Raw genomic sequence first — 13,115 nt, 5'->3', positions numbered from 1 at the left:
AATAGTGAATGGTTGTTTCTTTTTCTCAAAATACTGTATAAAATGCAAATTTCTTTTTCTGGCATTCAAGGCCCTACATAATCTGGTATTTCTCTACCATTCCAGGCTTATTTACCAACACTTCCCTCCTTATACACAATCTTCAACCAAGCTGACCACCTTCCATTTGTGCTCTCATCTATCTTATCAGTGTATTGTTTTCATAATGTTCCCAGAAAATGTAATGTTCTCTACTCTTCTAACTGCATTCCTACCCATAATTCAAGGCTCAGCTCAATTGCCACTTCTTACATCAAGCCATCCTTGATTCCCTCATTTAGAAATCATCTTTTCCCCCTCAGTTGTCACAAACAATTTTGCACCTCTCATGTATTTATCAGGTATTATAAACCTGTATTGAACTGAGGGTTCCATCCCCCATTAGTTCCACGAGTATGAGGACTGTGTCTTATTTAAACTTTCAACTCCCCTCAGCATGAACACATAGCCTCAAATATAAAAGGTGCTTAATACGTATCTTGAATTAAACTGAATTTTGTTATGCAAAGCAAATTTGAAAGTAAATAGCAAGTTCATCTCATGCTTCTACAGCAAGATGGTTTATTGTAAAATTCACCAAAAGATGGATGTTTTTTCCCTCAACTCTTGAAACAATCTTTTCCTAAACAGTACTTTGTGTGCTAGCAACTAGAAAATTACAGTTGCATTTACAAGAAAATGCAACATTCACCCTGCTAAACTACTTTGAAATCAAGTCAACATGTCTGGGGTGGTTTATATGTTTGATTGCTTGCCTCGAAAACATGTTATAAAAAAGCCCTCGGGTCATTCAATTTGTATCTAGAATTATTACCTTACAGGAAAGTTGTGGTCTGGATTTATTCGTTCCAATAAATTGTACAGCTAGAAGTAAAAATCAGAAACATCATTAAAATCTACAGTAGCAGTTTCCATTTTGACCCTACATGTACTACGCCCTCCCAAGGGATGCCTGGATTTTCTGAGTATGTTTGACAATGTGGTGCCATCATGGCAGAAGTCCATGGCTGCTTATGATTCTACATAACCAAATAATCTAATGGAAGATGTGGGATGCAAATAGGGTCTGGCCAAGCAACAAGGTTTGTGGTTACCCTGGACCACAGGTTAAGCAGTTATTTATGCTGTCTTCTTTATAGTCAGTCTATTGTCCTGGCAATCATATTTTCAGAATACACTTTCAGTAATGATTAGAATTTAATAGTTGCAAGGGACAGCTTAAGGTTGTGAATATTATTTCTTTGGATCTAGAGCAACTGCATGAACTTCCTATAGCATGAGTTACTTAACTGATCCTCTGTAAGAATATGGATATGGAAATAAATAATGGATATAAATTCTTAGGTAATATATCATTGTTATGAAATGCTTTCCTAGCAATTTCCGCTTATTCTTCAAGGCTCAGTTTAAATTCTACCTCCTCTAGAAATCCTTCCCTGACACAGTCCACTTAACCTTGCCAGAAATAATCTCTCCTACCTCTCAACTTCTTATCAACTTTACCTCTTTGAATTTTCACATTTCCCCTCTATTGTAGTTATTTATGTAGATGTCTTAGTCTACCACTTGATTACAAACTTCTGGAAGGTAGGCACTATGCCTTTTTATCTTTGTATTTCTCAAAAGGTGAGGCCTGGGATACTGCACAGAGAAGCCTTCAATAAATATTGGTTTAGGAAATGAAAGTATTTTAAAAATTGTGACAACCTATGGTGTTATTAATTTTTTTTTTAAGGCAATTGGGGTTAAGTGACTTGCCCAGGGTCACACAGATAGTAAGTGTCAAGTGTTTGGTCTGAGGTCGGATTTGAACTCAGGTCCTCCTGACTTCAAGGCCGGTGCTCCATTCACTGTGCCACCTACCTGCCCCAGGTGTTACTAATTTTTAAGACTTTTTATAGCAGACAATGTATTTTGATAATTAAAAAAACTCAAAAATCCAAAGCAGAAACTTTGTTTTATGTGATTCTATCAATAAAGCTTTTACTAAACAACTAATTCTTTTTCCTGGTACCAAGACGCATGCCTGTAGATATCTCACTACCATTTTTGAAAAAGGGGTAGAGGATGTTGGGACACAAGGGCTAAGAAATATAAGTTCAAATGTGAGGATCTGCAAAATAATGAACAATCAGAAAGAGAAGGTATTGCTATAATTACAAAGAAGATTTTTGTTTTTTACCAATTTCATCAGTGGAAGGAGTTCCTGGTGAGGATTTCCTTCTACCAATTCAACTGGGAACCTTCTCCACAATTTATCATCTTATAAAGTTGCTTGGGGCCCTGAAAGGTTAAATGACTTGTCCTGGGTAACACAGCTAGTATGTATCAGGAGCAAGACTTGAACCCAGGTCTTCCTAACTCTAATACCAGCTTTTTATTCACTATACCAGTCTGCCTTTGTCTTAAAAATGTCACATTATTCCTATGCAGAAATAAGTTCAATGGTTCCCTATTACCTACAGGATAAAATTCAAACTCTTGGCATTCAAAGCCTGGTTTACAATGCCTCTTATTACTGGGCCCTAAACAATCTGTTCCTATTTCCCCTGGCTAACCTGGGCAGCTTCTTCACTCCTGCCCACCTGATGAGTATCTGGCCCTCTAGATTCTGGCTTGTCCTACTCCTTCAGGAATAATAGTACTCCCTACTTCTGGAGTGCTTTAGAATTTACAAAGTGCTTTCTCCACAATGCTGAGAATTGCCAAGGCAGGTAAGATTATTTCTATTTTTCAAGACAAGGAAACTGACACTCAGAGAGGGTGACCACGGTCATGGATACTTTGGCCTTCTGATTCCAAAGTCAGTAACTGGAATATTTTTGCTGCTGCTGTCTTCCACAATTTTGCCTACCCTCTAAGGATCTCTTTCATGAAGCTTTGCCTGACAACTCTCACCCACTGTGATCTTTCTCTTCTCCAAACTTGTGTGGTGACTTTGGCCTCTGATTCCAAAGTCAGTAACTGGAATATTTTTGCTGCTGCTGTCTTCCACAATTTTGCCTGCCCTCTAAGGATCTCTTTCATGAAGCTTTGCCTGACAACTCTCACCCACTGTGATCTTTCTCTTCTCCAAACTTGTGTGGTGACAGTTTTGGTCAATGTACCTCACCTAATACATAAACATGTAATGCCTTGTATAGGGCTTACTCTTATGTCTTATCTTCCCAAGTAGCTTCTAAAATTCTTTAGGAAAAGGACTATAACAAACGCATGTCTGCAATCCCTATATCATATAGCACAATATTATTATACTGTAGACCCTCAAAAGTACTTAAATTAAGTCATTGACTAAATCTGATTTGATTTTTATATTCAATTTAAACATAACTGAGAAAACACATTTACTGCATAAAGTGATATGTTTGCAATATGGAACGATAATCAACAATAATTAACCTTCCTGCGCTTTACTGAAGTGCTTTCAAAACCACTGGCCACACTGGATCCTCACAACCATCCTAGAAGGGAGCTAAGGCAGAAAGTATTATTCCTATTTTAAACATGAGGTAACTGAAGCTTAGGGAGAGAAAACATCTTTCGCCTTTTTCAAAAAGAACAGGATAAGCAAAAGAGGGGGTGGGGGGAAATGTCCCTGTATTTTAAGAAGACATATGAGGAAAATGAGGAAGGAAAAGAAACAGGCATGGAGAGTATCTGGCTGAAAATCCATAGACACATAAACAGAAGCAATATTGACATTAAAGTATATTACAGACAACCATAGAAAGAGGAAATAAATGAAGAATTTGGGAAACAGGTAACGATCCTGGCATGGCAACATGATATATTTGTTATGGGGGATTTCACATATTTAGATGTTTAGATGGATCGCTATTCCTCTGCTAGTGTCACACTTAACCATTCTTTGACTTAGCTTAATGATAATTTCATCCCTACAAGGCAAAGGAACCAGCTAGAGAAACTGCTTTTTTGAATCTGATAAGATCCAAATAAGAAAGAACTGGATGTTGGGGAGGAAATGAGGGGGACTCTGCAAGGAAATGACTACTCTATCTTGGGATTTATGACAGAGAAAGACAAAAGCTGGGCAGAATCTGACACAGCCTAGGATGTTTCAATTTCTTCATCAGTGAAATGAGACTGTTGCTATAGATCAGGAGTTTTTAACCTTTTTTTGGATCCCTTTGTCAATCTGGTAAAGCCTATGGACCCTTTCTCAGAATGTTTTTAAGTGTATAAAATAAAATACAAAATATTACAAAGGAAATCAATTATACTGAAATACAGTTTTGAAAATATAAGAGAAAATCAAGTTAATGGACCCCAGATTAAGAACACCTGGTCTAGATGACTTCTAAATCTATGAGCCTCTGCTGTTTCTACTATACTAGAACACTATCAAGCTATAGAAAGACAATTGAAGACAAAGGTTTAGAAAAGGCATGTCACCTACCTCTTGGTGTCTATTGCCTTCTCGGATGTACACACTGGCGAGGTTTGTCACAATAAATGCCCACAACTCCTGATGAGTGGTAAGCTATAACAGAAAATGACAAATGAACAACAATAAAAATAGAAGTAACACCAAATAACACACATTCTCATTTGTTAGATATACATTCCAAGCTTTCTGAACCAGTGAGTTATGATACCATACTGGATGACCTAATGACATACCTCTATATCTCCCCCAATTTTCAGTGAAATGTAACACCAATCTAATTTTTAAAGAGAAGGGAGAAAAGCTAGGCATTGAAGCTAACTTAAAGTAATTTTACTCTTTTTTTTTTAACGGTTAATTGGGGTTAAGTGACTTGCCCAGGGTCACCCACCTAGTAAGTGTCAAATGTTTGGTCAGAGGTCGGATTTGAACTCAGGTCCTCTTGACTTCAGGGCCAATACTCTATCCACTGCACCACCTAGCTGCCTCAATTTTACTCTTATCACTGAAGAAATCTGTGAACCCTAATGACAAAACTAGAAACATTTCAAGCATCACACAACCAGAGGGGAAGTAGCTCCATCCTGAGAATAAAATAATAGCAGTTTATATTTATATAGGGCTATAGAGACTCACACTGGGCTCCCTGGAGGGGAAATCTATACATCTGTGAGGCCCCTCAAAGGAAATGCATGGCCACAGTGACTGGAGAACAGTTGAGCAATGGATAAGGTCCTGAAAATGGAGGAATTTTTGAACTAAGTCTACTGAAGGATAAAGGAGAATTCCTGGACAAGACTCAGTCCTGGACCAAGTAGAGGAATTTCAGAACTAAGCAGGACACAAGGGACAGAGCCATGAGGAGGAGGAGCAAACCTAGACATTCACTCACACTAAACCAACAATCACAATCTACTCCCATAACTCAAAATGTCGACAGGATATCTCCACTTGGATCTCCCATTACTGTGTCAAACTTAACCATCACACCTGTACTGTGGTTATCAACTTCCTCCTCTTCCCCCTACCAGAATCTTGGATTCTGCCCCAGGAAGACTGGGTTCCGAAAGGTGAGCTCTCACCTTATCTTACCCAGAACTAGGCCTCCATATCACTTCCTAGTCACTTCCAAACCATGCCACCTCGAGTGTATCACCACTCCCCACTTTCTGGCTCCTCTTTGTAGGTTTTCTTCCCCTATTCAAATGTAAGCTCTTTGATGGTAAGGATTGTCCTGCTTGTTTGTGTTTGTATGCCTAGTATTTAGTACAGTGTCTAGCACACAGCAAGCATTTAATAAATGTTTTACCATTCATTCATACATGGTTTTTACATTATTTTATTTAAACCCTCAAACAGCCTTCTAAGGTAACTAATGTAAGCATTATTATGTAATATCAGAGAACAGTAGTTCAGAGTTTAATTTATCTCAAGATCATATATCTAAGAAATCTAGGTCTTCTGACCTGAAGTCTTATATGTTCTTCCACTATACCACGCTGCCTAAAATGCAACTCTGAGTCACAATCCTAATCTGGCTTCCACGTTAATTTACAAGAGCTATACAAAATCAGTTTAACTCAGGGAACAGAGCTGTAATCTGTGAATAAAAAGACTAACAAACTTCTAATGACAACTTGACTGGAGAGTGGGTGGGGAGGTTTGCTCATCTCTAGTCAATCAAAATCAGCTACTTTTCTCTGAATAATAACAACTACGACTAATACTCACATAGTGCTTCAAGGGTTTATAAAGCACTTCCCTTATAACATTACTATGTGGTAGGCAATGCAAATATTACTAGCTTCATTTTAAATATTAGTAAACTGAGGCCTAAGGATGTTGTGACATGTTTTAATATAAAAAGTCTAGTGAATATCAGAGCTGGGACTTTAACCTGGGTCTTCAGATGCCACATCAGGCTGCTCTCCACTATAACTTATTGCCTCTAAATGTTCTCTGGTATTTAGCCCTTTAGTGTTATCTTATAGGCTGGCTCTCTTTGGGGCTGATAACCCTACTATCAAAGTGGTGTGCTGATGGTGCTGTGGTAATTAAAAGAGAGTATTTTATAAAGTTAAAATGGAGATACTAATTCTTTTTGAGAAACATCTTCCCAAACTGAAAGAGTAATAGTAAAGTTAAAACCTTACCCGCAATGCAGTAGTGAACTGAGCTTCTGCATTATCCATGCAGTTAACAGAAATACAGTAGAGACCCTAAAAAGAAGAAAGGGTAAGGGAAAGAGGGAACACTGAAATGTCACTGAATCCACAGAACTTCCTGAAAGAATAATCATTAGCCTGCCCTCTTGTATGAAATTTGGAAAGAACATAACCCAACAGGGTAAACAGAGGGAGGCAGCTTCTGCTCTGGTCGAAACCAAGGAGTATTGTATACAGTTCTGGAAACCACATTTTTGGAGGGACATTATCAAGCTGGGGTGTTCCCAAAGGACAAGATTGATAACAGGCCTCAAAAGCATTCACTATATGAACTGGTTAGATGCCTGGAGGTGTTTAGGCCGGAAAAGTATTTTTAAATATATGAAGAGTTATCATATAGAAGAATTAGACTTGTTTCGCTTGGTCTGTAGGCAGGAAGGCAACAAGTATTTATTTTAAGTGCCTGCTATGTTTTAGGCTCTGTGTAAAGCACTGGGGCAGAACTAGGAACAACAGGGAGATGTCCCACAGACTTTGTTTGAATATTTTTAGAAGGTGATAATAATTAGAGCTTCATAAAAGTAGAAAGGACTGCCTTGAAGAAGTGGGTTTCCTATCACTGAACATTTTTAAGTTGAGGTGGGATGACCAAAGATGTTATAGGTGATTCATGAAATACATGCTCTAGGTGGGAGTTCACCTAAATGATCTCTGACAACCTAAAGGTATTATGACACAGTCCTAAGCCAGATACCCAAAATACCCCTTAGGTTGACAAGTTGTTTTAGATCTTATAAACACCATTATCTACTCTAGCTATTCTGTCTTTCTCTAAAGTAACCACTTCATGTAACATTCTGCCCATGTTAAATCACCAGCTCTGAAGCAGCTGGATCTACATACACACTCTGTGCCACCTAGTTATGACTAAGTGTACCTTCACCCTGTCTGAGCCACACTCTGCATCTTGACTCAATTATGAAGGCGCAAGTTAAGAGTGATCTTAGTAAGCTGTGGTACACTTTAACTTTCTCTGAATGGAAAATAAAATTAATAAACTTTTTTCCAAATTTTAAAAAGTGACCTTGGTTCTTTTACCTCACTGACTACTGAAAATATCTCGTTCAATATCAAGCTATTCAGATGCACAGATTGTTGACTGGAAAGGCCCTTAGAACAAAGGACACAGGATATCAGAATTGGAAGGAACCTCAGAGATAAGCTAGTCAAATCCACTTATTTTCCAAATGAGGATACCGAGGCTCAGAGAGAGGAAGAGACTTGCCCAAAGTCACACATGTGGTCAGAGCTGCATGTAGAATCTAAATATAACACCTACCCCAGAGCTCTTTCTACAATATTAGCTGCGTCTAATCAAAGAGAACTAAATTTCCCATGCAGAATTCCTCTAGAAACTCACAAGGGTTTAATACACATTTAATAGACATAAGGTAAGGCTTTACCTTACACTTTTAACTTCATACTCACTAATAAAGTATGTAACTGGGCAGCATGATTAGAAAACAGCCTTGGAGACTGTTGGCATAGCTGACATACTTGTGAGATCTGTTAAAAGGGAGGAAAAACCATTTTTATTACAGCGTTCTAAATGTCCTAAAAGGCCAAACCAGAGAAAAAAATTAGCTCAACAGAAACTAATTTTTATCGTTAACATTATTATAAGGATAACAATGGTACTATTCACCTCAATCCTTTTAAATCCTGAGATTTTATTCCTGTGGACATTCTTCTCCTTGGGACATAGGGTTGTGACCCGTTAAGCCTTTTAAGATGGTTTAGTTAGCTACCATGGCCACTTAGTGGCCACTTTTCTGGTGTAAACTTGGTTAAGCTGGGCCTTGAACAACAACTAAGTGGCTGGCCTTCGCTAGTATACCCTACTGAGAGCCCAAGGTTACCATGGGAGTCCATTAGAGTGGAATTTCAGAGGAGAAAAAAAAAAATCCCGTTTACATAACATTTTATGGTTCACAAAATGACTCCCTCACACTAACCCTAAAGGTAGCTAGTATGAGTGTTACCTCATTTTATAGAAGTAAACTCATGTTCAGAAAGCATCAAGACTAAAACCTAGGCACTCTGACTTCAGGGCCAGTGAACTCAACTTCATCATTTGGCTTCTCCAAAAAGGCCAGGGTATATAGAGATTAAAGTGCAGGACCTCTAGCCCTCCCTAATCATAAGGAAGAAAAACATATGGAAGGATCTTCTCTTTTAGTCAAAGTTCAGATCCTGAACTCAATATTAGTAATTGAAGAAACAATGTTTGAATTCTTGCTAGATACTAAAAATTTTACCTGTAGCCTTTCCTAATGTTAGACAGAGAAATTAAAGCTAAATGACATGCTCTACCATACTTCTATCACATATGCAATTTTATAACTCTAAATTAAATTTCTGCTCAAATGAAAATAATCATGTTTAATAAACAAGTTAAAACTATCATGCCATTACAAAATTCCTATAAATATACATGCTAATAATTTAACATTCATATACTACTTAATAGTTTACAAAATTTTTACATATATAATCATTTGGTCCTCGCAACTCTGAGATGGTGATGCAAGAATTATCATCAGGGAAATTATGTGACTTCTCTGAGCTTATGTGTCTAATAAATGGCAGCAAGGCCTTAAACTCTGGTCTATTCTATTTAGTTGAGGAAACTGAGGCCCAGATTCTAAGTCTAGTGCTCTTTCCACTACGATATCAACATGACTAAGTATGATTCAAAATGGAAATTTGCTTTTTTTCTGGATTTATAAATACTTAAGTGTGTTGACAAATGATGCAACCAGACATATTAAACTTACCTCCTGCAGGGCAGTGGCCTTGTGTCCTGTGACAAGTCGGCACATGATTATGTGTTCCAGCAATATCACTTGGAAAGATGACAAGATAGGACTGCAGTCTAACACTAAAGAGAGAATCAAAGAAATTTAGACAATAAGAAGTATACAAGAAGCACGAAAACGAAAAGAACCAAACTTAGTGAAAACGTGCCAGAAGTAAATGTGCTGGCATGGTACCACTAGAGGGAACTGCTGCAACAACTATTTTCACTCAGATGATTCTGCACCTGACACCAAATATTCTACATACAGACATACAGAATATGAGAGCCAGAAAGCATTCTAGAAATAATTTAGTCCAAACCTCTCATTTTACAAGATAGAATATTTAGGCCTAAAGAGGGGAAATGATTGTGGCAGAGCCAAGACTAGACCTAAGGCCTTCACACTCAAAGGCTAATGTTCCGTTAGATGACGTTGCCTTTTATCTTACTTACTTTTTAACTTTTCTAGCTGCATGAGCGCTTTGTCTGTGTACTTCTGTGCTTTCTCCAAATAGCCGGCTTGCATAGAATGCATTACTGTCACCTGGCATGGAAAAGAATATTAAAAAAACAAAAAAAACAAAAAACCTCAAACCTTTAAAAGGTATATTCCAACAATTTGAACAGAAAGCATTTATAGCACTCTAATAATAGTTATATAGAAGCACAGAATTTGAGAGATTTAAAGGTTGTTGAAAATCATTCTATTAAGCTGAGGAAACTGAGGCCCAGGGAAGTTAAATGACTTAATTAAGATCACAGGAAGTTCAAAGTGGCAGACCTCAGACTGGAACACATGCCTCCTGATAATCAACACGATGTACTCCCCCGCAAGGTATTTTAATGATCATTGTTTAGTAGTATAGTTTGAGATCTGGTATTGCTAACCCTCTTTCTTTCCACATTTTTTCACTGATTCCCTTGAAATTCAAAACCTTGTATTTCTGCAGATGAATTTTAAAATTTTTTTTTCTAGTTCTAGAAAGTAATTTTTTGGTAGTTTGGTATGAAACTGAATAAATACATTAATTTAGGTAGTATTGTCATTTTTATTACATAGGTTCTGCCCATCTATGAGCAATTAATATTGCCTCCAATTATTTAAATGTCTTTATTAACGCAATTCACGTTTTCACTACATCATGTTGCCCCTCTCAAGAAGAAAAGTAACTAAAAAAAAATATTATACTGCTTGAACCATGTCACATTGCAGAGAAGTCTGCCACCCCACATTTTATACAAGCCTGGATTAGCCTTGCCTTAAAGTAGACTATTGAAATTAAAATATTAGTTGATCTTACATATAGCCCTGTGCATATACATACAACTCATTTCTGTTCACTACGATATCTCCTGACCCTCAGGAAGTATGCTTACTTCAAAAGAACCCATTATCTTTTTAAAAAATGACTAATATTTTAATACTTCAGGATAAGAATAAGCTTCTCCTTTTAAATGAAGACAGTTAAAATTCTGTAATTAAATAATTTTAGGGTTTAGTCATGTGATCTCTGCATTAAGATTACTGTATATATGACCTTTTGTATGAGCTACAGGGTTTTTTTTAAGCGCATATTTTTAAATTATTATTTTAGTTTTCAACATTCACTTTTATAAGATTTTGGGTTCCAATTTTTTTTCCCCTCTCTCCCCTCCCCCAAGACAGCAAGCAATCTGACACAGGCTGGACACGTATGATCATATTAAACATATTCCCACATTAGTCACATTGTAAAAGAAGAATCAGAACAAAAGGGAAAAACCACGAGAAAGAAAAAACAACAACAAAGAGGAAATAGTACGCTTTGATCTGCGTTCAGACTTCATAGCTCTTTCTGTGGACTGGAACTGTCTCAGATCATTGCATTGCTGAGAAGACCCAAGTCTATCAAAAAGCTGATCATCACACAATGTTGCTGTTACTGTATACAATGTTCTCCTAGTCCTGCTCACTTCACTCAGCATCAGTTCATACAAGCCTTTCCAGGTTTTTTTGAAATACATCTGCTCATCATTTCTTTTTTTAAATTCTTTTTTTTCCTTTTTTGGAGAGGCAATTGGGGTTGTGACTTGCCCAGAGTCACACAGCTAGTAAGTGTTATGTGTCTGAGGCCGGATTTGAACTCAGGTCCTCCTGACTCCAGGGCCAGCACTCTATCCACTGCACCACCTACCTGCCCCCATTTCTTTAAAAAAAAATTACATTTTAGTTTTCAACATTCACTTTTGTAAAATTTTGAGTTCTAAATTTCCCCCCCCAAGACATCATGCAATACATAGACAACCATATTAAACATATTTCCACATTAGTCATGTTGTGAAATAAGAATCAGAACAAAAAGGAAAAACCATGAGAAAGAAAAAACAAAAATAAAATAAGAAAGAGAAAACAACATGCTTTGATCTACATTCAGACTGCAGAGTTCTTTCTCTGGATGTGGATAGCATTTTCTATCATGAGTCTTTTGGAATTGTCTTAGATCACTGCATTGCCAAGAAGAGCTAAGTCTGTCAAAGTCAGGCATCTCACAATGTTGCTGTTATTGTGTACAATGTTCTCCTGGTTCTAATTCACTTCACTCAGCATCAGTTCATGCAAGTCTTTCCAAGTTTTTCTGAAATCCGCCAGCTTATCATTTTTTATGGAATTTGTTCAGCCATTGCCTAACTGATGGGCATCCTCTCAATTTCCAATTCTTTGCCACCATAAAAAGAGCTGCTGTATTTTTGTACATGTGGGTCCTTTTCCCTTTTTTTATGATCTCTTTGGGATACAGACCTAGTAGTGGTATTGCTGATCAAAGGGTATACATAGTTTTATAGCCCTTGGGACACAATTCCAAATTGTTCTCCAGAGCATTTGGATCAGTTCACAACTTCACCAACAATGCATTAGTGTTCCAATTTTCCCACATCTTCTCCAACATTTATCATTTTCCTGTTTTGTCATGTTAGCCAATCTGATGGGTGTGATGTGGTACCTCAGAATTGTTTTGATTTGCATTTGTCTAATCAATAGTGATTTAGCTGCTCATCATTTCTTTTAGCACAATAGTACTCCATTACAGTCATATACCACAACTTAGAACCCATCATCTTAGAAAGACACTATCACTTCACTTTTATGTTTTTGCAATGGAATATATAATCCATCCCATTGTTATAAAGACCTCATTTATCAGATGAGAAATACCTATACGCCTGATTCTTGCCCTGTAACTCAAATGCACTGATTTCCTTGTTTCCTCTCCCAAATCTAGTGAATATGGTTATGGACATAAAAATGGCTTGCATACTAATGTGCTCTGAATGCTGGGCTGAGTTTTCAGTGGGAAGAGCTATATGCATTTGGCCAGAACACAATGAAAAACTTTATGCTGTGGTAATAGTAGAAAGAGTGAGCTACTCACCAGGTAGACCAATACACACATGTGCTCTTTGGGCAGCCAATGAAAGAGGTCAGCAGGATTGCTGGGTAGAATTTCATCATCATGAAGAGTGGAAATAGTTTGAATACACTGTTGAAGCTGCTTCAGACATGGCTTCACACTTTTCACCTATAGGAAGTTAATTCACATCAAATACCAGTTCATTGCGTTGAGATGAATATAATAGAGATCACTTTAAATGGGTTCCACTGAATCAC

At 37.3% G+C, this 13,115-nt stretch overlaps 1 protein-coding gene across 1 annotated transcript in view; it reads right to left on the bottom strand.

Moving 5' to 3' along the window:
* MAU2 (MAU2 sister chromatid cohesion factor) overlaps window positions 1-13,115 on the bottom strand; it is an 82,192-nt gene that overhangs the window by 28,840 nt on the left and 40,237 nt on the right. The window contains exons 8-14 of the mRNA XM_020969318.2: window positions 12,880-13,026; window positions 9,923-10,013; window positions 9,447-9,550; window positions 8,098-8,175; window positions 6,598-6,663; window positions 4,457-4,540; window positions 854-903 (exon numbers count right to left, since the gene is read on the bottom strand). Of these exons, the coding sequence (XP_020824977.1) occupies window positions 854-903; window positions 4,457-4,540; window positions 6,598-6,663; window positions 8,098-8,175; window positions 9,447-9,550; window positions 9,923-10,013; window positions 12,880-13,026 (620 nt within the window). The remainder of the gene's footprint in view (window positions 1-853; window positions 904-4,456; window positions 4,541-6,597; window positions 6,664-8,097; window positions 8,176-9,446; window positions 9,551-9,922; window positions 10,014-12,879; window positions 13,027-13,115) is intronic.

The sequence above is a fragment of the Phascolarctos cinereus genome, unplaced genomic scaffold (genome assembly GCF_003287225.1).
Source record: "Phascolarctos cinereus isolate Bilbo 61053 unplaced genomic scaffold, phaCin_HiC Scaffold_4;HRSCAF=312, whole genome shotgun sequence".
NCBI classification, from domain to species: Eukaryota; Metazoa; Chordata; class Mammalia; order Diprotodontia; family Phascolarctidae; genus Phascolarctos; species Phascolarctos cinereus.
The sequence above is the reverse complement of the archived record's forward strand: the minus strand, read 5'-3'. Positions and strand labels throughout refer to the sequence as shown.